The sequence below is a fragment of the Nothobranchius furzeri genome, chromosome 13 (genome assembly GCF_043380555.1).
Source record: "Nothobranchius furzeri strain GRZ-AD chromosome 13, NfurGRZ-RIMD1, whole genome shotgun sequence".
Classification (NCBI taxonomy): Eukaryota; Metazoa; Chordata; class Actinopteri; order Cyprinodontiformes; family Nothobranchiidae; genus Nothobranchius; species Nothobranchius furzeri.
The window spans coordinates 52,763,720-52,790,516 of record NC_091753.1 but is presented as its reverse complement, the minus strand read 5'-3'; the positions used below and the strand labels follow the sequence as shown (position 1 = coordinate 52,790,516).

General features: G+C 45.2%; 2 protein-coding genes across 6 annotated transcripts; one reads left to right on the top strand and one right to left on the bottom strand.

Annotated features, from left to right (window-relative positions):
* Positions 1 to 674: 674 nt before the first annotated feature.
* Positions 675 to 19,245, bottom strand: LOC107380030 (caspase a). 3 transcript variants are annotated; one of them, XM_070543606.1, is made up of 9 exons: positions 19,123 to 19,234; positions 13,316 to 13,501; positions 6,577 to 6,855; positions 6,389 to 6,477; positions 6,116 to 6,289; positions 5,799 to 6,039; positions 4,640 to 4,780; positions 4,457 to 4,566; positions 675 to 1,092 (listed from the first exon to the last, which is right to left on the bottom strand). In XM_070543606.1, exons 3-9 carry the CDS (start codon positions 6,734 to 6,736, stop codon positions 973 to 975), a joined length of 1,035 nt encoding a protein of 344 aa, XP_070399707.1. In that variant the 5' UTR covers positions 6,737 to 6,855; positions 13,316 to 13,501; positions 19,123 to 19,234; the 3' UTR covers positions 675 to 972. The 3 variants fall into 3 exon arrangements, with proteins under 3 accessions (XP_070399707.1, XP_054598447.1, XP_054598446.1); XM_054742472.2 differs by lacking the exon at positions 13,316 to 13,501 and having other exon boundaries at positions 19,123 to 19,245; XM_054742471.2 differs by lacking the exons at positions 13,316 to 13,501; positions 19,123 to 19,234 and adding an exon at positions 17,173 to 17,278.
* rabgef1l (RAB guanine nucleotide exchange factor (GEF) 1, like) lies at positions 18,230 to 24,164 on the top strand. 3 transcript variants are annotated; one of them, XM_015951039.3, is made up of 9 exons: positions 18,230 to 18,305; positions 18,852 to 19,041; positions 19,196 to 19,368; positions 22,224 to 22,402; positions 22,583 to 22,664; positions 22,739 to 22,871; positions 22,947 to 23,038; positions 23,129 to 23,385; positions 23,502 to 24,164. In XM_015951039.3, the coding sequence occupies exons 2-9, from the start codon at positions 18,872 to 18,874 to the stop codon at positions 23,943 to 23,945; spliced, it is 1,530 nt and encodes a 509-aa protein (XP_015806525.1). In that variant the 5' UTR covers positions 18,230 to 18,305; positions 18,852 to 18,871; the 3' UTR covers positions 23,946 to 24,164. The 3 variants fall into 3 exon arrangements, with proteins under 3 accessions (XP_015806525.1, XP_015806523.1, XP_070399706.1); XM_015951037.3 differs by having other exon boundaries at positions 18,242 to 18,381; XM_070543605.1 differs by lacking the exon at positions 18,230 to 18,305 and having other exon boundaries at positions 18,642 to 19,041.
* The last annotated feature ends 2,633 nt before the right edge of the window (positions 24,165 to 26,797 follow it).

Below are 26,797 nucleotides of genomic sequence, written 5' to 3'. Positions count from 1 at the left end.
TGCCTCGGCTGCTGCTGTGGATCTGCTGTTGTCGGGGCGGATGGCTCCCCTGATGGTGTTTCCTTATCTTACTTAGCTGGTCTGGCTCATCTGAACTCAGTCCATTGTGTTTTTTCTATTGGGGGGGGGCGCGTGTGTGTGAGTGTGTGTGCCGGAGGATGAGTGTTGTGAAGGGGGTTTTATTGGGGATGAGAGGGAATGTGGGTATGCGGGGCCTTTTTAATTTGTTAAGCACTTTGAGTTGCATGTATTGCATGATTAAGTGCTATATAAATAAATAAAGTTTGAGTTTAGGACTGAATCCATTCTGCTTAAAACAAATTTAAGTTGCGCCTCAAGAAGACAACATAGGATAAGTATGTTTGAAAAAAATAAAGTACATGATCTCTCGCACCTGCTGCCAATTAATGGGCCGAGGGTGCTAGGTACATAGAGGCTGATCTCCTTCCATCAAAGAGGTTCCTCTTACTGATACAGCTTCCAGGTAACCATCATTCAGCTGGTTTGGCCATGCATGGACTTTTAACCCAGAGTCTGGATTTTAACAGTTTGCCTCTCTGGGAGATGTGTTGGATTTTATCCTGGTCACTGGTTTGCTGCTGAGAAATTACCTGGAAATCGTTTAAAACAAAAATAAAACATTTTAATTCAAAAACCTGAGGCTCAACACAAACCAAATCAATAGTTCTTTAATCCTCTCTGTGTTTTTTCTGTTTGGTGTCAAAATCTTTTTTACAGTTTGTCTAAAATTCTGTTTGGTTTTTAAAAAACATGTCATCTGGAAAAAAGACATTTTATCAAATGACAGCATAAAAAAATAAATATCAAGATTTCAAATTAAAATGTGAATAAAACTGAGCAGTTACAGAATGTGAAATCGGTTAATAAAAAGACAAAAGCTCATTGTTAATTAAAAAAATTGTTGGTCATATATTTTAAACATTGGCTCAATGTTAACAAAAGCAGGTGGTGCTACTGGTTTGTGTCCACGAGGCCCGGAAAGAGATAGAAGTGTTTGGTTAGAGTCAGTCTGTCCATGGTTGGCATCTGCAGGCAGTTCCTCACTTCCCTGTCTTCGAAGCGCTGCAAGACCTTTTACAAAGTAAAGAATTTACATGATTAAATCAGAAAGAGCCATTTATTTTTATTTGCTTTTTTTTTTGTTTAATTCATACTTTAAATGGATTTTTCTGCCATGTGAAATTTAGAAGATCAAAGTTTATCAGAATGGTATTGGCACGATTCTGGATTTGTGTGTTCGGACTAGCCAATCTTGTTGGATGTAAATGCTATTTATCCAAACTGATGCTGTTCGGGGAGCTATCCACAAGATGATTATTTATAACTGTTAAACACACTTCAAAATGTCCCAAGAAATTCTTTAAAGGTGCAATATGTACTGTAAGAATGGTGCTGCGTCTGCAGTGATGCAGGTGTTGAACCGGTCTGTCATGGTGAAGAGAAGCTGAGCCAGAACGTGGAAATCCTGATTTACCAGTCGATCTACGTTTCTGTCCTCACCTATGGTCACAAGCTTTTGATAGTGACCGAATGAGCTTGTGGATTCAAGTAGTCGAGTTTTGTTTTCTCCGCAGGGACTCTCCCTTAGAGATAGGGTGACAAGCTCGGTTATTATCCAAGAGGGGCTCAGAGTAGACCCGCTGCTCCTCCACATTAAGAGGAGCCAGTTGAAGTGCCTCTGGCATCTGGTTAGGATGCCTCCTGGACGCCTCCCTGGTGATGTTTTCCAGGCATGTCCAACCGGGAGGAGACCTAAAGAAAGACCCAGGACACACTGGAGGGACTATGTAACTCGTCTGGCCAGGGAACGCCTAGGGATTCCCCGGGAGGAGCTGGCCCAAGTGGCTGGTTGCTGGCGTAGAGAAGAGGGCTAACTTGTACATCTCCAGGCTCCCAGTCAAGCTTTGACGCCACTCTGAACCGAGCGAAACTGCGACGCCAAACTGGCCACTCCACCGGCTGGGAAAAATCTAACTGCTCCTGAGGTCTGAACTTCGCCATGACCACGGTTTACTCAACTGGCCGCTCCTGACACCATGTCACGTTGCAGAAGACACAATATGAGTTGGCAACCAGCATTCTTTATTAGCTTATTTTAGCTAATAAACATAACTCAACAACACACAGGTTAGTGCTAAATTCAGTCTCGCAGTATACTGAGGAGTACTCGATAACGATAAATGGATGATAACTACAAGTATGTACTTATCATAGTTATCTACATGGTACAGTAGACAGGGCTGTGGCGGCATAATTGCTCCACGGCCAGTTTTATTGATAGTATTATTCCCCCAGACCTGTTCATGACAATTATTCTTAATTTCTACTTAAAAAACTTCAAAGTAAGAACTTAAAAAGCAAGTCACCGTCTACCAGATTCTTACTCAACTCACACTTCCTGTTTGAAAAATGCAACAAATGCTGTTGCCTAGCAGACCGAGGGGGCAGAGCTGCTAACAAATACACACACACACAGGCTCACAACGACATTGTGACATCATATGGTACCAGCTAACGTTCTAGGGAACCTCTCAGCCAATAGCGATGGCAGATTTAAATTCAAATGCAGTGCAGAGTTTTTACCTGACTACAGCACAACACTGACAGTTTTAGGCAGAAAATTAAAAATTTTAACTAAAATGCACTTAAGTGCAAAACTGTTGACTACACGTGGCTGCAGCACAATTAAACACACATTTATATAGTTTATCAGAAAAATAAAAGTTGATTTGGGGGTGACTTGCTCTTTAAGATTCAGTGGCGGCACCAGGGTGGCGCTAGGGGGCGCTATAGCTACCCCTGGATTAGTCATTGCACCCCCAAGTAAATATTAGATTTTTTTTTTTACAATTTAATTTTAATTTAACGTGTGGATGTGATAATATTTAACATACAAAACAAAATAATCAGTAAATTATCATATAGATAGTTAAAACTTAAACCAAAACAGGAAATTGATGTTAACCTTTGACCTCATTTTCCACCTGCGAACGAGTGAAAGGTAGAGCTAGTGGTAAAATGGATCGTTTTTGTTGCCCACATTTCCACGGGTTCAGTCAGAAACGAATGGAAGTGATCTCAGACCCACAAAAACCTACGGATCTGGATGTAGAGAGTCAACCCTCAACCGCCGCAGCAGTCCAGGGTTTTGCCGCTGGAAACGCTAACGCTAGTGTTAGCTAACCTTGCAACACTATAGATGGGTTTCTGTGTGGCTGTATGTGTTTATGATTTCATGGAAAAGTCAGCGATTGTTCATATGTTTGTGATGTGTATTAATGATTGTTTCAGGTGTTTTTGAGGGTTTGTGCACGCATGTGTATCTGCTAGTGTCGAAGGTGTTTTCGAGAACGATAGGTACGCATGACCACTTCCTTCATAGCACCCTCAATAAAAAGACTAGCTCCTTCATAGCACCTGCAGAAAACCATTTCTGGAGCCACCACTGTTAAGATTGATTGAAAAACCAAGTAAAACTGAACATTCCGGAACCGCGCTGCTCTGGGTGGCTGCATGTTGGAGTAGCTCCGTTGACTATATGTAAGTTTAGCCTTTTTTGGACATTTTTTCTTCTAGTTTCTCAAGAAAAACTGTATTTTTTGGCATTTTACTTTTCTGTTTCTGGTGCTGTGAAGCTTAGAGGATTTTTACTGCTATTTTTTTTTTACTTTTTGAGCATTTGTTATGATGCGTAACCATGGTAACAAGCTGGTTTACAACCGGGAGCAGCTGATTAACATTGGAAAGGTTGAAATAATACCTTAACTGAAGCCACAAATCCCAAATGAGCTAAAACGCGAGAAGCGTGGGTGCAAAGCGGGAGCAAAACGGAGACAGAGAAAGAGGAAATGCAAACCATCTCTTCCATCGATCATCATGGGCAATGATAAATCAGGTGCTGGTCAGCATCGGAAGCAGGGACCTGAAAAGGCTCAACAGCCTAATAAAAAAGGCTGGTTCTGTTCTGGGGACGACTGTGGAACCACTGGAGGAGATAATGCAAAGAAGGATTCTCCAGAGAATAAAGAAAATGATGGACAACCCTAAGCATTCTCTTCACAAGACTGTCTGACAACGGAAGAGTGTCTTCAGTCAGAGGCTTCTTCAGTTTGGCTGCAACACTGACCGCTACTGGAGATCCTTCCTGCCAACAGCCATTGTAATATACAATAACTCTTTGATGACTTGATTATTATTATTATTCTGAGCTACTACAGCAATCAATTTCCCTCTGGGATTAATAAAGTATTTTTGAATTGAATTGAAGTAAGTAAAATTACAAAACTTTGTTCTACCGTAAACACACATTTCCAACAGTCACAAACGTAACCTTCCTTCCAACATGATTTGAGACATTAGACTATATTGTGATTATTTCCCTGTAAAATTCATGCTCATTGCTCATTTGAAAATAGTTTGGAATTCAAAAGCGTACCTTTCGGAATAGCTCATAGATGTGGTCCCGATCAGAGTGGGCTTCAAAAATATCAGCCATGTACTGGATGAGGAGGGACCCCTGTTCCCTGTGTCTGTATGACACTGCATCTGTAGGAAAATCTTACAAGTGACATGTTCATCACGTCAGAATGGGACTTATCAAAGTTCTGATTTAACCTACCAGGAGTGCAGGAGAGGAGAGGAATAAAGTCTTTTTCTTTGTGTACAAAACGAAGATTGTCACCTTCAAACCCTTCTTCAGGCGGTGGAACAGCGTCAGCCTGGTTTGGAGCATCGCTGCAAAGGACAGAACCTTTCTGGCCTGAAACAAACGGAATAAGACGAGCTGAGGGGGAACTTTTAGACTTCTATATTTATTAGGGATGAGCGAGTACACCACAATCTGTATCTGTACTCTGAGTGGGCGTGGCCTAACCCGGAAGTGGGTGTAGTTTAACCGTAAGTGGGTGTGGTCTGATCAGAAGTTGCTATGTGTATTGTTTATTTGAAAACTATTTACAGAGCAGCCTCAGAGTTGAGATTAAATGTTTTTGATCACAATAGTAAAGAAACTATTACAGAACAAGTTTTTCAATAAAATCAGAACATTAATATTTAAGTGCATGAATTAAGAGAGAGAGAAGAAAAGATCTTTTCTTAGCGCCTCTCAAGATAAAAATCACGGGGCGCTTCACAAAAACAAAACATGTAAAATAGAAAAAAGAATTTAGAAAATGATTAAAATATATTTAAAATGAGCAAAAAATAGACAATTGTGATTTTAAAATGTAAAGAAAGAGAGAGAGTGAATAGGAAAGAAGGAGTGGATCCTGAGGAAGAGGAGAGAGAGAGAGGGGAAAAAAACCTGACCGGAGGGGAGGCAGTGACTGACGCAGCACGAGCCGTTTTCAGCTCTGTCTTGTCAAATGCACCACGTACGTTACGAAAAAAGTAACTTTAAATAACTTTAAAAAGAAGCAAACTGAAGAAAACAGGGAGTACTGAAGAAACGTGAACGGTGAAGCAAGCACAGAGAAATCCGTTACTGTCTGTGTGTGTGCGTGGATGGACCGGACGCGGACTGAGCTGTGAGCTCCCGGCTGCAGAGTTTTGTGTGTAGGGAGGGGCGGGCGCTCTATTTGACTGGCCAATCACAGAGCGTGAAGACAGTCAGTTACCCAATGAGGATTTTCCTTCAGCACGATTACAGATATTTACGAGTTTTACTCATTTCATGCTGGTACTCGTCAAAAATGCTTTATCCGTACCGGATACTCGTCTGAAACGAGTATCGGGCTCATCCCTAATATTTATTCATGGAGCGTATGCATGATGATAACCTCCTCTGCAGGCCTGGATGATGATGACTTTTGGTTTGTTCACCAGCTTAGGACACTTCTCTGGACCTAAAAGTGTGAAAATGTTGTTGATGGGGAACTCGTCTGGGTCATCATCACCATCTTTCCAGTTGACTCCAAGAACTGCTCCCAGTTTTCCATGAGACATGATGACCACCACAACGCTGTCGGTCTCTTTTAGTTTGGGGTGGTCAGTGAAGTCGGTTAAAGCGTTGTTAATTTCCTGTAAAAACACAAATCTGTTCCTTTATTTCAATCAGCATGTATTGTCACGGATCTGTAATGTTTAAACGAAGTACCTGCCCAGTGCAGTTTCTGTGTCTCACCACCTCATAACCCAGGTTTTTGAGCAGTTTCTCCATCTTCTCTTCATCTTTCTCAGCCCCGTTTCTTCTCGCCTCGTGAGAAAACTCGATGTTCGTGATCAGCAGGGCAACACGGCTCCGATAGGAAGCTTTGGTTACAGAGTAAACCTGAAAAACAGAAGTGAAAGTAACAAAATGGGAAAAAAAAACTTGTTACAATGAATGCATGAACCATATGTGTCTGGGGGTTTTAGGTGAATTACTGACGCTTGAATCACTCTGTTTAGCCTTCCAGAACTCCTCCACTGTGCAGGCAGCTGTACCGGATCCACTCAGAGCCCCCGGAGGCGGTGTAGCTAAAACCACAACACAACTGCATGAAAAGCAGCATTTTATTCTGTGTGTTACAGAATCTGCGCTTATGAGAACAAATTAAATGTTGCGTTACCGCTTACCTGGCTGAGCAGACTGATTGCAGGACAGACCCAGATCAGAACAAAGTATGGGGTCAATTCTTTCCAGGTGACCAATCATCTTCTCGCTGGCTGAGTTTCCTTTGCTGATCACCATGTCTAGAAGAGAGCGAGCCCTGGCTCGTTTAGTATGGTCTTCCATCACTGAGTCCTTCTCTTCATAATTGAAGACACGGTCTTTCAGGAGGCCGTCCAGGAGCTGCGTGATATTTACTGAGGACACTTGTTCTATGAACTGGCATCTCACTTGGGAAAGCTTTTCTGGAATTACAAGGAAGAAACAATTTTATCACATATGCTGCTGCAACTTATGTTCATATGAATTTGATTGAAGTGACCTGAACAAACGTGTTGTGAAATCTTGACAGGTGCGCAGCAGAAATTTGATTCCGGAACTGCGCTGCTCTGGGTGGCTGCATGTTGGAGTAGCTCTGTTGACTATATGTAAGTTTTGCCTTTTCTTGGGCATTTTTTCTTCTAGTTTCTCAAGAAAAACAGTATTTTTTTCTGTTTCTGGTACTGTGAAGCTTGGAGGATTTTTACTGCTATGTTTTAGCTCTTTTCACTTTTTGAGCATTTGTTATGATGCGTAACCATGGCAACAAGCTGGTTTACAATCAGAAGCAGCTGATTAATATTGGAAAGGCTGAAATAATACCTCAACTGAAGCCACAAATCCCAAATGAGCTAAAACGCAAGAAGCATGGGTGCAGAGCGGGAGCAAAACGGAGACAGAGAAAGAGGAAATTCAATCCATCTCTTCTATCGATCATAATGGGCAATGTGAGATCACTGGCCAACAAGATGGAGGAACTCCAAGCCCTTTCAAGGACTCAGTCAGAGTTTTGGCAGTTTCTGAACCACTGGAGGAGATGATGCAAAGAAGGAATCTCCAGAGAATCAAGAAAATGATGGACAACCCTGAGCATTCTCTTCACAAGACTGTCCGACAACGGAAGAGTGTCTTCAGTCAGAGGCTTCTTCAGTTTGGCTGCAACACTGACCGCTACTGGAGATCCTTCCTGCCAACAGCCATTGTAATATACAATAACTCTTTGATGACTTGATTAGTATTATTATTATTCTGAGCTACTACAGCAATCAATTTCCCTCTGGGATTAATAAAGTATTTTTGAATTGAATTGAATTTAATTGATTTTCTGAATGAGAGTGCCTTGGAGTTCTTCTTGTTTTTTCGACTGAATCTTCCCATCCAAAGAGCACCTCAAACCAACTTATGTTGAGTCCAGGAAGCGCTCCTTCATAAAAGTTTCTTACTACCATATTTTCCGGACTATAAGTCACACTTTTTTTCATAGTCTGGCCAGTCCTGCGACTTAAATACCAAATTATGTAGGCTATACCGCCCTGCTGCGGGCTGGCTCCAACCCAGGAATGAGCTCCCCGTCCTGCTGGGAGGGTTTGAAACACTGCCATCCTCTGCTGGAGGACTTGTATATGTTTTTTTCTTCTTCATTATGCATTTTATCGCTGGTGCGACTTACTGTATACTCCAGAAAATACGGTCATCAATAATCGTCTCAAATAATCGAGATCTCAGTTTCAGTCAAAAATAACTGTCCTCCCCAGCCCTACCAGAATGGCTACTATAACATCAATATAGCCACATACCTATAACAAGAACTAACAGAACGGAGCACATCACTCCTGTTCTTAGATAGCTACACTGGTTACCAGTAAACTACAGAATAGATTTCAAAGTGCTCCTTCAATTCAATTCAATAATACTTTATTAATCCCAGAGGGAAATTAGAGTTTCAGTACACACAATTCTGAGATCAGACATAAATACATGACAAGAATTGGTGGCTGTGGTCATTCGCAACCCGAGTCGCGCTACCGTAATAGATCAAGAGGGTTGATATGAGGATGGAGTCGGGGGAGGGGGAAAAAGGTACTTCAGAGTTACTCTCACCCGAGAGGGTAGCTTTGCTATGCAAAAAAAAAACACCTCAGACAGATATGCACACACTTCAGACATTACACAATATAAGTGTCCACTAGGTGGGGAGGTAGGGTTGGGACTCTCCTCGCTTCGGTGCATGCAGCCGCATGGGGCAGCGCTTATCACCTCCGTTTGGACAGAGGAGGGAGATAATGGCTTGGAGAGCACAGTGACTCCTAGATACGGTTCCACGGCCTTCACCGGTCACAGTCCCGCCCAGGCTGGGAGAGGGAGAAAGAGTTTCCATAGTGACAGCAGCATTCACCATTTCTTCTGAGGGGGGAGTTTTTACTTCAGCCTCACAGGCTCAAGGGCACCAGATTCAGATAAGAACTTGTTTTGGGGACAGACAGAGATAATTTCCTCTCTGCCTTAGAGTTCTGTTGGTCATCAACCCCTCTAGATCCAATAATGGCTTAATTAATCAATTCCAATTCGTGCTGATCCGTCCACAACTCTGTCCTTGACGGAATCCACCTTCTGTGCCAGAGCCTGAATCTTAGCCAAAGTTCCAAGCTTACGACTCGCCTCGACAATTATATGAGTTTACAGCACGATGCATTCCTTCCCTGAGCTCCGGGATTGAGCCAATATTCCTCTAAAGCTCGTTAATTTTCCAGTATGCCAGGTAACCGCTCAGGTCAAAGAGCAGGAATCCTGACACCAAAACCACGAATATCCAAACATCTTCAGAATCCTCTTCAGACAGTTGAGAGAGGCAGATCAGGTTCCACTGTTTCCAGGAGTCCAGTATATGCCCAGCTGGCTCTGTCCCAGAGGGGCAACCGGGAGCCCCTTCTCCCGTTCTCATCGTTGAAAAAATTTGGTCAGTCGCGTTGAGAGACCAACTGACCAGATCCATTTGAATAATTTCCAGTTTCCAGAAAAAATGCAGAAGCGCCGTGCACAGACAGGACAAAGAGCCTTGGGATCAGAGGGAGGGAGACGAGAAAAAAGTGTCTGTACTCTTCAAGAGCCGAAAGACAAAAAAAAGTTTATAAATCACTCAGTGGCATGGGACCAAAATACATGTCAGATCTCATTCCTGTATATTCACCCAAGAGGGCTCCGAGATCCCTTGGAAACAATCAGCTGGTAGAACCTCGGGTCAGAACCAAACATGGTGGAGGTGCATTTAGTTACTATGCTGCTCACATATGGAATCAGCTTCCCCTTGACCTCAGATCTGCCCCAACCCTAGTGTTGTTTAAATCAAAACTAAAAACCCTCATGTACTCATCAGCCTTTAAATGAATTGTCTTTTATGCTGCGTCGTCTCCACTGTAATCTGCACTGTAACTTTGTCTTCTCCTTTAGCTCTAAACTGTAATTCCATTTGTGTGTATTTTAATTTGTGTTTTTATGTGTTTTCATATCATGTCCTGATAAAGCACACTGAATTGCCTCTGTGTTTGAAATGTGCTCTATAAATAAAGCTGCCATGCCTATAAGACATAAAAGCATAAAACAAAGCTTCATGAAATTAAAATCAACAAAAATGAGTAAAAAGCCTGAGTATACAGATGTGTTTTCTGTTGCTTTAAAAGCACAGGGTCTGGGGTAAAGCATCCTACAGTGTGGTGGCCATGCCGATCGTCTCTGGACCTAAGCCTAGTTTGGGGCACTGCCACTAGCCACTGGCCTTACAGCGCGTCCTGTTGTGGACAGTCAGTGGATCAGAGACGTAACTGGGAGCCTGGCCGTGTAACGCTCTAAAAGTAAGGATCATGACCCAGAACCAGAGAGCCAATGTAGTGTCGCTAAAACAGCAGTACCTCAAGAGGTAGAGCGGGTTTTCCAGTAATCGGAAGGTTGCAGGTTCGATCTGGCTCCAGAGAATGCTGCTGTTGTGTCCTTGGGCAAGACACTAGCTGGTGCTCCTGGCGGTGGTCGGAGGGACCAGTAGCGCCTGTGCTTGGCAGGCCTCACCTCTGTCAGGGCAGCTGTAGTTACACCGTAGCTCATCCACACCAGCGTGTGAATGTGTGTGCGTGAATGGGTGAATGCCTGACTGTGTTGTGAAGTGCCTTGGGGGGTTGTAGAACCTTAAGAAGGCACTGAACAAATACACCATTCACCATTTTTAAAGCAAGTTGTCATGGTCCGTGGTGAGCTGACTGCAAGTAACCTGGCTTTTCCCTCTGAGCATTGTTTCCACAGGTGGGCGTGTCTGAGAGCTCCAGCTGCAGCTGATCTCCTCATCAGGCCCAGGGGATTTAAGGAGCAGTGCGACACATCACCACGCTGGATGATTACTCTGTTTGGGTAGCTTCAGCCTCAGCCCGATCCTGAAACTCGTTTTTGTATTCTTGTGAACCTGTTGCCAGTAAATACCTTGATGCCCTCTCCTGCTCCCCTCCAGGTTTCTCTCAACTCATCACCAGCTCCAGAACAAGCCCGGATCTCAGTTTTACCTGACACACTGCTTCATTCCCTGGTCGCCCGCTCTCAGCCGCTCACCAACCAACATCCATTCCTGCTCCTCCACCTCTGGACAACCTATACCTCACCTGTGGATCTCATCAGCTCACCCGGACCCGACAATCCTTCCCGTGCCATTACTACTACCGAGTAACAGTAAGACTAGTCTCCAGATAAGTTCCCATTGTTTTCCGCCTTATATTCACTCTGTCTCCCTCCTTAGAAACTCTCCTGGATTCCTGCTGCCAGTCCTGCATCTCGTCGGTTCCCGTCTCTCACTTTTCCCTTATTTAGTAATAAAGACCTTTACTTACATTCCTGCTCTCCGTGTTTGGATTCAGCATGTCATGGGTCAAGAAATTGCCACCCAGACGTGACAGAATCATCCGGCCAAAAGTTGACTCCATTGCAGAATCCAATTCGTCCGTTAACTTCCCGCCTGTCGTTTCCGAAACCCTCTCCCGTCATCAACACACCATCCATAGTTTGCTGAAACAGGTATCTGACTCCCACCAACGGCTACTCCATGTGAGCAACGTGTTGCACCACCTGGCTAGCAAGCTAACTCCCCCGGAACCGTCTGATCAGTCACCTCCTGTTTCTCCTCCGTCTGCACATCCGGTTCCGTCTCCGGTTATCGACTTCCGGATACCCAGCTCTCTCCCATTGGAGACCTATTCCGGTGAGTTCGGCAGATGCCGAGGGTTTTTGTTTAGCTGTCAGTTGGCTTTTAAAAGATCGCCCGAAGCATTTGTCTCAGATTCAGTTAAGATCTCTTACATAATCGGATTACTCCGAGGAAAGGCGTTAGACTGGGCCGAGGCTAGGAGTCATGATGCCGGTTTTCTGAGTGGTTCCGTCTCACGGTTTCTGACCGAATTTAACAAGACTTTTGACCATTCTGAGTCCCCAGCTGAAATCGCAAAAAAGTTGTGGAATCTCCATCAGGGAGATCAGACCGTAGCCGATTTCGTGATAGAGTTCCGCACACTGGCAGCGGTTTCCTCTTTAGATCACGGTTCACTCCTCGGAGCATTCACCCAGGCTTTAAACGATCGCCTCCAGGATCAGTTGGCGTTATGCCAAGAACCCCCCGACCTTGAATCGCTTATAAGTTTAGCATTTAAGATAGAAAAGCGTCTCAAGGAACGTTCTAGGGGTTCTCCAGTATCCCTTCCCCCGCTAACCCAGTCCAAAGATTTTCTGCCACAAGTTACGGCGCCATCTGGAGACGAGACCAGGCAGAGAGGCAGAACAAAATTAACCCCAGAGGAGAGACAATGCCGCTTCGCTTCTAACCTCTGTCTCTACTGTGGTCAACCTGGTCACCGACTCTCAAGTTGCACCCTGCGTTTAAAAGGGGCAGGCCCACCAGTAGTTCCGGGAATACTGGTGGGTGCGAATGAGACTTCTGAATCCCGCTGTACTCTGTCCTGTGCCATTATGTTTAACCAAGGCAGTTATATGTTGAAGGCCCTGTTGGATTCAGGCTGTGAACACAATATGCTGGATAATACAGTCGTTCAGAAGCTGGATATCCCCACTATTCCTCTTCCAACTCCTTTGAAAGCATCATCCCTGGACGGAGGTACACTCACCACCATCACTCACCAGACTGTGCCTGTAAATTTACTGGTGTCAGGTAACCACCAGGAGAGTATTTCCTTTTGTGTGTTTCCGTCTCCCCACTCTCCTGTAGTTCTTGGACATGACTGGCTTGTCACCCATAATCCCCAAATAAATTGGAGAACGTCTCAGGTTGTCGTTTGGAGTTCTCACTGTTTAACCAACTGCCTTCGCTCTGCTTCACCTTCCAGTTCTGCACCTACCCCCGATCCACCGGTTCCTCCCGACTTGTCAGGAGTACCAGAGGAGTACCACGGTCTTTCCCTCGTCTTCAGTAAGGACCGTGCCTCCTCTTTGCCCCCTCACCAACCATATGATTGCACCATCGACCTCTTGCCGGGCGCCCCACTACCATCCAGCAGGTTGTATAATCTGTCTAAACCTGAACAAGTCTGTATGTCCACCTACATACAAGAATCGTTAGCCTCCGGTTTAATCAGACCATCCACTTCACCCCTGGGCGCAGGTTTTTTCTTTGTATCCAAGAAAGATGGTTCCCTGAGGCCCTGCATAGATTACAGGGGTCTCAATCAGATTACAGTTAAGAACAGATATCCACTCCCGTTACTTTCCTCAACCTTTGAACCTGTACAAGACGCCACTATCTTTACTAAACTGGACCTGCGCAATGCCTACCATCTCGTTCGTGTTAAAGAGGGTGATGAATGGAAAACTGCTTTCAAAACTCCTTTAGGTCATTTCGAATACCTGGTCATGCCTTTCGGTCTCACAAATGCCCCTGCCGTATTCCAGTCCCTGGTCAACTCAGTCCTCGAAGATTACCTCAATCAGTTCGTTATGGTATATCTGGATGACATCCTGATCTTTTCCAAATCCCCAACAGAACACCGCCAACACGTCAGAGCCGTTCTTCAACGCCTCCTGGAGAACCGCCTGTACGGGAAAGCAGAGAAATGTGAGTTCCATGTTCCATCGGTCAAGTTCCTCGGTTTCATCCTCGAGAGCGGGCGGTTGAAGACAGATCCAGACAAGATTCAATCAGTTCTCTCCTGGCCTACTCCCACAACACGTAAGCAACTGCAGCGTTTTCTGGGTTTTGCTAATTTTTACCGCCGATTCATTAAGAATTACAGTCAGACTGCTGCTCCACTCACTCAACTCACTTCCATAAACAAACCTTTTATTTGGTCTCCCGCTGCTTAAAAGTCATTTCAGGACTTAAAGAACAAGTTTACCCAAGCTCCTATTCTCACTCGTCCCGACACCTCCGCCCAGTTTACCCTGGAGGTTGATGCCTCAGACTCTGGTGTCGGTGCGGTTCTCTCACAAGTCTCTCCCTCAGATCACCGTCTCCATCCATGCGCCTTCTTCTCTCGTCGCCTCACGCCTGCCGAGCAGAATTATGACGTCGGAGATCGGGAACTACTGGCCATTAAACTAGCTCTGGAGGAGTGGCGGCATTGGCTGGAGGGAGCAGAACACCCCATCATTATTTGGACCGATCATAAAAACCTGGCATACCTGAAGGAAGCAAAGAGACTAAACCCCCGACAGTCCCGCTGGTCTCTATTCTTTTCCCGTTTCCAATTCCTTATCTCTTACAGACCCGGTTCCAAGAACACCAAGCCGGACGCTCTATCCCGTTTGTACTCACCCGACAAGGACCCAGAACTCACCCCAATCCTGCCACCATCCTGCATCGTGGGCGCTGTGGCCTGGGACATCACCAGAAAGGTGCAGGAGGCCCAACAAACTGAACCAGATCCAGGTACCGGTCCTCCTCATAAAATGTACGTTCTAACCAGGGTTTGTGGTGATCTGATCCATTGGGCCCATACGGCAAGATTCTCAGTTCATCCTGGGGTCGGTCGAACCCTGGCTCTCATCCGCAGAACCTTCTGGTGGCCATCCATGTTCAAAGATGTCCGTGAGTACATCAACGCCTGTTCCATCTGTGCCCGTAACAAATCAAGTAACCAACCTCCAGCCGGACTCCTCAACCCTCTGCCTGTACCCACTCGTCCTTGGTCTCACATAGCTTTAGACTTCGTTACTGGTTTACCCGCCTCTAATGGTTTTTCTGTCATCCTCACGGTAGTTGATCGTTTTTCCAAATCCTGTCACCTGGTGCCTCTCAAAGCACTCCCGTCCTCTGCCGAAACCGCCCAACTTCTGATCAAACACGTTTTCCGTCTGCATGGCATTCCTTCTGAAATACTGTCTGACCGTGGCCCCCAATTCCTGTCCCGCGTTTGGAAGGAGTTCGCTGACCACCTGGGGGCTCGTGTTGCTCTTAGCTCTGGATTCCACCCACAGACTAATGGACAATGCGAAAGGATGAATCAGGAGCTCGAGGCCATGCTCAGGTGTGTCTGTTCCTCCAACCCCTCTAGTTGGAGTTCCCAACTTCCCTGGGTAGAGTACGCCCATAACGCTCATACGTCTGCATCCACTGGCCTGTCTCCATTTGAAACCGTTCTTGGCTACCAGCCTCCTCTTTTTCCGTCTACCCAAGATCCTCCTGTTTCCGCTCCCCAGTTCATTCGCCGTGCCAGGCGCGCCTGGGTCCAGACCACGGCGGCTCTGCAGAGGACTGCAGACCGTAACCGCCGCCTTGCGGATCGACACCGACGACCAGCTCCGGTGTACACCCCTGGGCAGAAGGTCTGGCTGTCCACCAGGGACATCTGCCTGAAGGACACCAGCAGGAAGCTGGCTCCCCGGTTCATCGGTCCATACCCCATTGTTGATGTCATCAGTCTGTCCACCGTCCGTTTGGCTCTGCCCCCGTCCATGAGGGTCCACCCTGTTTTTCACGTCTCCCTGATTAAACCTGTCCTCTCTAGTCCCCTGTGTCCTGCTCCTGCTCCTCCTCCGCCGGCCAGGCTCGTCGGAGGTGGTCTGGTGTACCCTGTCCGTCGCCTCCTTGATGTCCGCCCCCGGGGCCGTGGGTTCCAGTACCTGGTGGACTGGGAGGGTTACGGTCCCGAGGATCGCTCCTGGGTTCCCCGCTCGTTCATCACTGACCCGGACCTCATCAGGGACTTCGAGGCCTCTCAGGCTTCCTCCTCCTCCGCCTCCTCCTCCTCTGCTCGGCCGCCGGGTGGCGTCCGTTGAGGGGGGGGTACTGTCATGGTCTGTGGTGAGCTGACTGCAAGTAACCTGGCTTTTCCCTCTGAGCATTGTTTCCACAGGTGGGCGTGTCTGAGAGCTCCAGCTGCAGCTGATCTCCTCATCAGGCCCAGGGGATTTAAGGAGCAGTGCGACACATCACCACGCCGGATGATTACTCTGTTTGGGTAGCTTCAGCCTCAGCCCGATCCTGAAACTCGTTTTTGTATTCTTGTGAACCTGTTGCCAGTAAATACCTTGATGCCCTCTCCTGCTCCCCTCCAGGTTTCTCTCAACTCATCACCAGCTCCAGAACAAGCCCGGATCTCAGTTTTACCTGACGCACTGCTTCATTCCCTGGCCGCCCGCTCTCAGCCGCTCACCAACCAACATCCATTCCTGCTCCTCCACCTCTGGACAACCTATACCTCACCTGTGGATCTCATCAGCTCACCCGGACCCGACAATCCTTCCCGTGCCATTACTACTACCGAGTAACAGTAAGACTAGTCTCCAGATAAGTTCCCATTGTTTTCCGCCTTATATTCACTCTGTCTCCCTCCTTAGAAACTCTCCTGGATTCCTGCTGCCAGTCCTGCATCTCGTCGGTTCCCGTCTCTCACTTTTCCCTTATTTAGTAATAAAGACCTTTACTTACATTCCTGCTCTCCGTGTTTGGATTCAGCATGTCGTGGGTCAAGAAATTGCCACCCAGACGTGACACAAGTGTGATGTGAGCACTTTTACATGTTAAAAGTTTGGCAGCGGAGTTTTGCACCGCCTGCAGACGTTGTGATTTTCTATTTCCTTCTAAATGTATTCATTTATTATTTGACGTGTTGAAATTTTCCAGATGACCTAAATGATGTTGGTAATTAACTACGAATGTTCAATTTCTCACTCTGTGAAGTTTTTATGAGATCTTTTTTTTTTCAGAAAATGTTTTGCATGAATTTTTTTATGCAGTGAAACTTTCAGGACTGTTGGAGTGTGTGAGTTTTTTTCTGGTCGATTTAGAAGAATATTTGGCAACACAAAGAGTCCCTTTATTAACGTTACTAGTGCATTATTAAGCATTAATAAACTAATAATGTATAAAAATATAATCATGAATGCATTACTAAGCAGACACGCCTTTGTGCTAACATTAAGACACTTACAAGTAAACAATACGTCATAAAGGAGAAAAACACGCTTGTTTTCTGATCTGTGAAACAGATTACGGGATAAAACTGCCTGGAGGCGAGACCCTCTACTTTTGCAAAGTGAAACTAAAACTCGGCGCGCAAAATTAACCAAAAGTTCCGATTTGACGCGTTTCTTTGTTCTGTGTGAAGATCTCCCCTCCACACTCAGAACCGTTATCAACCAGTAAACGTGCAGGTTCTGATCCAGACTCGTTTTAGGGAATATGGAATCAAATAGCGGTCAGATCGCGCGTTTAGACGCAACACCTCTAAACATGCGCAAAAAAGTAAAGTCGGTTGTCTTACCTTTCATTTTTCAATGCTTATATCAGCGAACAGATCCCACAAAAGTACCAAAACGAAAGAAAAACTTCCTGAATAGCGCAGCTGCGGCGCGCTTGTGCGTGATGCGCTCTTCCTGTTGGAGACAATAGCCCACCCTTTTTTATTGTATGGCTTTTTTACGTGCTCTGCTAATCGGAGGCATGCCATTGACCAAATGTGCGGGGTTATACCGTTTAGACTCCTTGCTTTAGAACTGTTCAGGAAAAAGGCGTCCTTATAATAAAAACTTTAATTATGAGATGCAGATAGGCTATATAGTTCAGATTATGTCATAATTAGGTAGTTTGTTTAACATGCAGTTGAAAAAAAATCACGATTTCAGCCGTCATACAGTTTTATAAACCAACAATAAATACTGTTTCCTTTTATTTATTTATCACATTGCTTGGTAACTTTTTCTTCGTAGCATGCCATAAATAACTGCGTTGTTGCGGCTGAATCGTCTGATAATGATATTCCCGGCAATGCTGGTTTATACTATACGCCTGTGGGACAAAATCTAACACATTTTAACTCACATTTTATCACAAATATGAGATCAGTGACTTCCCAGCTGAGGCATAAGTCAAGGTTACACCCAATTTTCATATTTGTATACACACTTAGATATACATTTTGAAGCAGCTGAGGCTCAGTCAGAATTTTGCAGTAGACTGAAAAAATGTGGCTCGGCTATAAATTACTATAAAAGTACGACTTTATAAAGTAAAACCATTTATCTGACTGGTAAGCTGATGCGTTCTTAGCCTGTGCTGATTTTTACCAAACACACTAGTGCACGCTATCTGTGCTGCCTAAAACAAATTGCTGGTGTTATCCAGACAAAATTAACATAAATCATCTAAAAAATATTGTGTAAAGTTTTAAGAATAAGGCAGCTGCACTAAAGCTGAATCCTAAACAAGTAACATTGAAGCGCATTAGCTGTTTATTCTTGCATGTTTTTTTTATTTTAAAACTGTAGCTTCAGACTTTGACCGATAAGTGGCGACAAAAGCTTATCCCTTTTTTATCAACTCAAGAGTTCAAACCGTAGAAGAAGAAGTAGCTGTCAGATAAAATGGCTGTGGGACGAAGCTAGCTACCTGGCTAATGTAAATATTCACCTACAGCACGCTGAAAAGACGACTACGAGAACCTTACCCGATAATATCTGAGACGAATGAAAGTGTATGTTTACAAATGATTCATAAAGACAATATGTATCTAGGGAGTGTAATCAATAATCACGTTAATCTAGCTCTATAAGAAGCTTAGTTAGCACGGGCTAATAGTTTATTAACTTAATGTTTCTAAAAGAACTTCCACGTCAAACACAACGCTTTACTATCGTCTTGTTTAGTTAGAAACGGCAGAGAGAATGTCACCGTGGAAGAAAGAAAATTACAAGCTGTAGTTTGAAAGTTGAGTGTAGCATTTGCGAGCTAATGCTAACAGTTTACTGCAGCTAAACTAGTTAATTGTCTCTCGCAATTAGCTCTGTCCCGTGTCGCCGTAAACCCAAACCAACTCAGAAGTCTGTGTTGACATTTGCACATTAATCAAGAAGTATGTTTTTTATAAATAGCTGCGTTATGTATTTTAATCAGCTGTTCTTGTACATTAAAAGGCTTTTCTGTAAGCTAACTTTTCTCCATCAGTCGTCTTTTGCCTTAGTAAGATGAGCCAACGGCGGGGCATCCATGTGGACCAATCAGAGCTGCTCTGTAAGAAAGGATGTGGATTTTATGGCAACGCAGCCTGGCAGGGTCTGTGCTCAAAGTGCAAGCGAGAGGAAAATCAGCTAGAAAAGCAAAAGCAGATACAGGAGGATCGGGCGCTTGCTGAAAGGTTGGTCTGCCTCTTTGTGCCACTTCTGTGTAGAGGAAAACTTATGAAAAAGCAGTTATTTTATCTCTTAATTTCTCCTACCTTAATGTTCCCTCGTTTTGATCCAGCTGTCTACCTGATGGCCGTTTGAGTTGTTTGGTCTTATTTTGTCCAGGCTGCAGAGAAAGGAACAGGAAATCTATGCAAGCAGACATCAGAGGACGCAATCACAGCCTTCAGTGACACCCTTCAGCAAGTCTGATGAAAGAAAGCCAAAAGAGAAATCCAGCAAAGTCACTACAGTCACTAAGTTTTTCACTCAGTCAGCAAAAACACCACCAAAAAAAGGTAAACATTCGGTGGTTCACAACAAGAGAGACTTGTATTGCTTAAACGACTTCATCTTCATCAGGAAATAGGAGTTCGTCATGTAACCAGTGGGTTTCTGGTCCCTCATTCGTTCGTAGAAATTGTCCTATATTCCATCCTACGAGTGAAATTTAGAATGTTGTGTTTGTATGCACGGCACAAGTGGTGATTTATGAAACATGCAGTGACCGCTGTCCATTCCGTTATTCACATACAGAAACTCCCTTCATTAACCAACATTGGTCACGCCACGTCCTAAGCTTATCAAGGAAATCCCTGCGCACCCCCCTCCCAAAAATAAGTACTTCAGTGACAGCAAGATCGAAGTTGCCGAATAAGAAGTTCTCTCAGCGCGTGGGTAAACAGTAAATGAAAAAATGCCTTCTGGGAGAACGTAGCAGAATGTGTAAATCTGTGTAAAACACAAAATACACACATATCTGTGTAAGTACTGTTGGAAAATGAGGGCCCTGGTTACAACCCAGGCTTCGTCCTTGTCGGTCTTTTTGTCCTCGGGCAAGATTTTTCAGCCTCCTTGCCTGCTGGTGGCGGCCGAAGGGACCGGCGTGGCGATTATTTGGCAGCCTTGCTTCTTTGTGTGTGTGTGTGTGTGTGTGTGTGTGTGTGTGTGTGTGTGTGTGTGTGTGTGTGCGTGTGCGTGTGCGTGTGAATAACTGAATTTAGTGTCAGTGTCCTAAAAATGTTACAGTTTCACAATTAAACAAGTCAATCCAGTCGCGAGGGTGACGGTGGCACAGGAGTTAAGGGCTCGCCCCGTAATCGGAAAGGCTGCAGGTTCGAGCCCCGCTCAGTCTGTCGCTGTCGTTGTGTCCTTGGGCAAGACACTTAACCCACCTTGCCTGCTGGTGGTGGTCGGAGGGACCGGTGGTGCCAGAGCTCGGCAGCCTCACCTCTGTCAGTGCGCCCCAGGGCAGCTGTGGCTACATTGTAGCTCATCCCCACCAGTGTGTGAGTGTGTGTGTGAATGGGTGAATGACTAATTGTGTTGTAAAGCACCTTGGGGGGTTCCAGGACTCTAGAAGGCTCTATATCAAACACAGGCCAGTTACCATTTACCAGCAATGAGATATACGAGCTTGTTTTTTAACAGGTTATTACAGGGACTCTATGCTACTTTTTCATATTTAAATCATTTTCTTCAGCCAGTATGTGCTAAAATGACCTTTTATCAGATTAATGAAATGTCTCTCAGACCCCAACCGCCCTCTACGACCAGAATATTGCACTTGCAACGTCAGAGTGCCGGTCTGGTCCCTATTGGACTTTCTAAAAATGGAGCAGACATGCCAGCACGTTTCCTGCACAGCTGATTTGTTTGATTTAGTATAGAATCGCTCCTGTAGACACTAATGAAGGCTGGGGAGGCATTTCAGTCGTTAGATTAAGGTGTTAAAAAGACAACCACACAGCGAGGAGAGGAGTTTCACTTTTGGTTTTACTAACTGGACACTAGGGGGTGCTAAAAGCAAGCCCAAACTGCAGGTGTGCTGTCCTGGTGAGGCCCGGTTCACATTTGCAGGATAATCATGCCGATATTTTAACCCGATCTTCCCTCTCTGACAGTTTTACGAACATGCCCGATTACCGTAATGACTCTTAAGATAATCTTATTAGAAATTCCTCTGTGTGTTGAGTTAAGAGTGCTCTTGTTTCGCTGAAGCGTGTCGTGACCGCTCGGATCATAAATCGGGCATGTCAAGCATGTTGGATTTAGGGACGCACCGATACCGATACTGGTATCGGTAAAAGTTAACCAATACCAGGAACCGATTCCAGTGCAGTTGCTTGAAAATGGCTTCACTGTAACTTGTCATTTCATTTCACCTAATATTTTAGTTTTGTGATGATTTCTATTCATATATTTTACCTTTTATCTACCTCACAGTCTTTTCCTGTTGAAAGCAGAGAAGAAAATAAAATCTGTATTCCAAATCATTGCATTTTTTTGTGTGGTAGAAGTATCGGTATCGGCGAGTATTCAGATCCAAGTATCGGTATCGTATCGGTTTGGAAAAAAGTGGTATCGTTGCATCCCTAGTTGGATTGACATGGTCTGATTTTTCGGGACAAACAAGAGTGCTGCTTTTTAATGTTTGTTTATTTAGCAGACGCTTTTATCCAAAGCGACTTACAATTTATAACCTATAGGGCATGCTGTGATCTGTGGGGGAAACCCACGCGTGCATGGGGAGAACACGCAACTCCACGCTGAAAGGCCGCAGCCGAGTTTCGAACCTGCAACCTTCATGCTGCGAGGCAACAGTGCTAACCGCTGCGCCACCATGCATTAATGTGACATGTAGCCAGTCAAAAAGCGAGGTGACGGTCGAGCGCCGCACACCGCTCCTCCTCCATGTTTATGTACTCTGATGTCACTTTTGATCTCGTAAGATTTTCCCTCTGACTAAGGAGTTTGTGTGTGAATTTGGTTTGTGTGTAGTTTTTACACACACTGCAGGACCAAAGCTAACGTAGTCATGACCTTTGATCACCCCGTCTGACCTTTTCAAACCCTGCTGTGTGAACCGAGCTTTGAACGCCCTGCAGCTTCCCGGATGACAACAGTAAGAATCCAAACTTTATGCGTGTTTCCCCAGAAATATTTGTTTGACATCTATTCAACTTGAACGCGATCAAACTTTATCTCGGTGACTCAGAGTGACTCAGCATAAAAATTGAAATGATTAATTTCACTTTTTCCTGCAAAAAATAATAAACTCATCAGCTGCTTTTGCGTTTAATGTGGAGAAAATTGCGCTCCTCCATGTTTCTGTGGTTTTTATGAAAGTAACGCCCGGCGTCCCTTTCCCCAGATGTTGCTTCGTTCGACACGCAGTCGATGCCGAGTCCCAGCTCCTCGGTGGGTCGACACGCCTCTCTGGACGGTGACCAGGCCACGCGGGACTTCATTGAATTCCTGAAGCCTCTGAAGTCTGGCCGGGAAATCTTCAAACAGTGTCGGGCTTTCACCGAGAGCATGGTGTATAAACGGGTGAGCTCCGACCCGTTCTGCGAGTCCAGACGACCCGTTAACAAGTCACCTTTGAATTCATTCTTCGAGGCGCAAAAAGGCGAACGCTGTCATTGTGAAAATTGTTCAGGATTCTTACCTGTTTGAATTTGCTTGTTTTAAGTGAACTGACTAAAATGTTGACCTCTGTTTCTGGTGCAGGACGCGGGAGCTGAGGAACTGTCCGACTGTGTGCAGGACTTCTACCAGAACCTCTCAGAACGCCTGCAGATCCAGTCTAAAGGCACAGCATCACCCTCACGTTACAGATGTTCAAAACTCAAAATCACAAAAAGGTTGTTTTTTTGCTCTTTATAGGTTCGTCCGATCACGTCGAGATAGTAATGGATGAAGTAGAGAAGTACATGATGAGTCGCCTTTACAAAGAGGTCTTCTGTCCTGAAACCACAGACGATGAGAGTAAAGACTTGGCCATTCAGAAGAGAATCAGGTCTGGAAGCAGAGGTGTGTAAAAGTGACACGCCGGGGGAAACCGGGAGTTCATTTTGGTCGCGTTTGGTTTCAGAGACTTGCACTGGGTCACCCTGGAGATGCTGTGTGTGCCGGTAAACGAAGAGATCCTCGAGGCCTCGGACAGCGTGGTCAAAGCCATAACGGGTGAGCGTCGTTCAGGTTGAGTGTCCAGATGTTCTTCTGCTCCAACGAGGCTTTCAGCTATTTTCTCCTCGCCTTTCCTTGTGACTTTAGATGTCATTGAGATGGATTCAAAGCAAGTCCCTAAGGACAAGCTGTGCTGCATAACTCGCTGTAGCAAACACATCTTCAACGCCATCAGAGTGAGCAAGAAGGAGGCGGCGTCTGCAGACGACTTCCTCCCTACTCTCATTTACATCGTGCTGAAGGCGAATCCTCCACGACTGCAGTCCAACATCCAGTACATCACACGTTTCTGCAAACCCAGCAGACTCCGAACCGGAGAGGATGGTTACTACTTCACTAATCTGGTGAGAAGATGACTTTTATTTCTTCCCTCAGCATCCGTTTCAAATCTGTTGGAACTTTTGTGCACTATTTGTGGTGATTGTGTCCGTTTTACTGACGTCGTGTCTGCTGTCCCCAGTGCTGCGCGGTGGCCTTCATCGAGAAGCTGGACGGTCAGTCTTTGAACCTGAGCTCTGAGGAGTTTGAGCTCTACATGTCGGGCCAGGCGTCCCCCCACTGGCCGCGGTCCGCTGGAGCTGCCGCTTCGTCGTCATCCTCCTCCACCCGCACCGGTGCTCTCGCTCAAGCCCACAGCAGTCTGGACCTGCTAAACGGGCTCAGCGAGAGGCAGGAGCGCGTCATAGAGAAGGCTCACCAGCTGGAGAGTGACCTCATCGACTGGACGGATGAGGTGGAGCAGAAGGTGCAGAGTGCGTTGGAGAGCTTCCCACTGGAAACGCTAAACTCCGCTGCAACCAAAGCTAGCGGGACGGCGTCCGCAGCGTCATCAGCAATCGACTCTGATAATGTTGAGAACGAGCTGCTGCCCCCGCCGCTCCAACCTCAGGTGTTTGCCGGCTAAGAATCCGCCGGAGGCCGAACTCCACCGCCCCGACCTTTCTCGCTGTCGGACCTCTCTGTCCGTTTGCACATCCAGCTGCTGTCGACTCCACACATCTGCTGCCTCAGAGGCTGTGAAACTAGCAGAAACGTTACACGACTGCAGATTTAACGGACTCGTCTGCGCATATTCTCCTTCCTTTCAGATTTAAACAGGAAGATTGAAACCACTTCAGCATCTGTGCGGTAGATAAGAGCCAGATGTTGAGTTTAGCACAATAATCTGGGAGATAACAGCATATCAAAGTTCACTTTCTGGCATTTTGATGAACTCTAAATTTTCTTCTATTCAGTTATCTTGTTTGAATTTGTGCCGCTGAAGCCTAAAAATGAACATTTGCATCCATCGTTACCTAAAATCTGGATTTTACTGGATTTTTCAAGCGTTGACTTTTATCGCAAAGGAGAAAAATGACTCCGGTCTTAAGCTCTTCCTCAGTAGCTGTCCTAGTTGTTGCAGTGTGGAAAAAAAGCTTCTCACGCGTTCGGAGGACTTGTCGTTAGCGTAGGTTTGTGTGTGGAAACAAATGTAACCAAAAGAGGATTTTTAGTTTGAAAAATCAAATATTTTCTTGCTCAGTTCCTCTCCGGCTCATGCTAACTTGTGCAGGATTGAGCCCAAAAGTCCCAGAGAAGTCGAGCAAATGTGTGTGTTTGTGCGTTGAACGCACACGTGCGAGTGCGTGCATGTGCACGTTTCATTCACGGCGGTAATTCAATAACTCCTCTGGTTGTCTGTGTCGATGTAGCCGTCTCGTTTTCGTTCCAGACCTCGCTCCAGCCACAGGCCGGGTGTACAGAGGTGATTTTATTTTTTTATAGATTTTATCGATTCCTCTTGACGACATGAAACCTGTAATATTTACAGCAGCTGAAGAAAATAGAAGATTCACTCAGATTTGGGTTTCTCGAGGCTGCGAGCATGCCTGCCGAGGAGCCGCTGTAGGTGACGCCATTCTGATGCTCTTTTTAACGTAATCAGACAAAAATAAGCCGCGTTTCAGCAAAGATAAAACATCAAAATCACTCTAGAGCCTGTGGTTGTGACGCTAGCGCACATGTCTATTTATTTTAAAGCACCTTTATCAGATTTAGAGTAAAAAAGAAACAACTTCCATCCGGTGGTGTTGGTTCAAAGTCTGTGTTGCAGCAGTTTCACAGGAAAGGAAACACAGTTTGAACTTGAGGCACATGTTTTTGCTCATAAGCTGAAGTTTTTTTGTCTCTTTTATGTTACGAGATTTGACTCCTTGAGTTGATTTTTGCAAACAGGAGGGTTGTTTTAGAGGGGTCTTAATGCAGAGTTCAACCGCCTTTTTGCACGGTATGCAGGACCGTATTTATTTGTTATTTTAAGTCTTCCTGTTCTTGTTTAACGTGGGAGAAACTGAGTACTGCCTTTAATTTAAGACTAACTTATCGGGACCGTTTGATTGGCCGCCGTGGGTGTGGTGATCAATAAAAGTAGCTCTGAAACGCCAGCTGGCTTTGTGTTTTATGTTGATCATAACGTCTAAGCAACTTGTACAAATTTAAAGATGCAAATTTCACAAACTAAAAAGTGACTTTTCTTAGTTTTTGTTTCTTTTTGTCAAAATTTAAAATGCGGTGACGGACGTCCTAGACCAGGGTTCTGCAACCGTTACAACCCAGCCACCAGAATAAACCCGTTTTAGAGCCGTGGCTTTTAGAAAAGACAAGTGTAGAGTGTTAAATGTAGTGCTTTTAAGCTTAATATATTACCTTATGACCGATAATAAGCTGTGATACTATATAAATATAGAACATCAACCTGCTTGGTCTTTGGATGTATAATCAGAAGATTCTAGGATTCTTTGTTTATTCAGGGATTGTAAACACTTAGTGTTGATTCAAGAAGAGAGTCAGCTTTATAAAAAGTAAGAATTTATTTTCAAAACAATTAAAAACATGACAAGTTAACTAATATTTACTGTGATGGAAGGATCTAGGTGGGTGGAATGTGATGTATGGTGCCTATGTGTCAATGTGAGGTTATCAGAACTTTCGTATCTAGAAGAACCGAGTTCTGGGTGTAAAAGGAAAGAATTTCGTTTGCGTTAAGCCAGGAAGTTGATTCTTAGCAAAGCCACATCAGACGCGATCATGCTGTGTGTACCTCACCCTTTGGAAGACCCTCTTCGTGGATCCGAAGGTCAGGGAGGTCGGATGACCTCTGGGCACCGAGGTTTGTGGAATAACCACAGCACCGACTCTTCAGTCCAGAGATGTTTTCCGGGTCACGACAGATGGATGGAGCCGTTTGCGTCTAGAAGGACTCTTAGGGAGTCGGAACAATATCAGCTTGGTTCTGCACAAATTGCTTGCTGCGTCAGCGGTGGGCAGCTTTTAGCAGGGTTTTGGCAGCTTGCCAAAATTGCTCTGGGTTGAAGAGGTTTCGCTCCGGACGGCCGCTCCGTAGATTTTCTCTAGATCTCGAACTGTGAATCTCACAGGATGTTGGAAGCTGGAAGTTGAAGTGCTGAGTCACTGTAAGTGATTCTGTTTTAATATTCTCATATTATGATTTACTTGTCCAATCGGAACGTGCCATGTTAAGGGATACTTGTCATGACTCCCAGGCTTACACCCTCCTCTGCCTCTGCTGCCTCCTCAATCAAGCCCTCAGCCACTTAATTACCATCACCTGCACCCTGTCATCAGCTCATCTCACTCACCTGCTCCCCCTGCTATATAGTCACCAGCCAGCCACCAGTTCCCTGCCAGATTATTGAACATTTTTTGTCAGTAGATCTTCCAGCCTTGCACCTTGCCTGATCACAGCCTCTGGGCCTC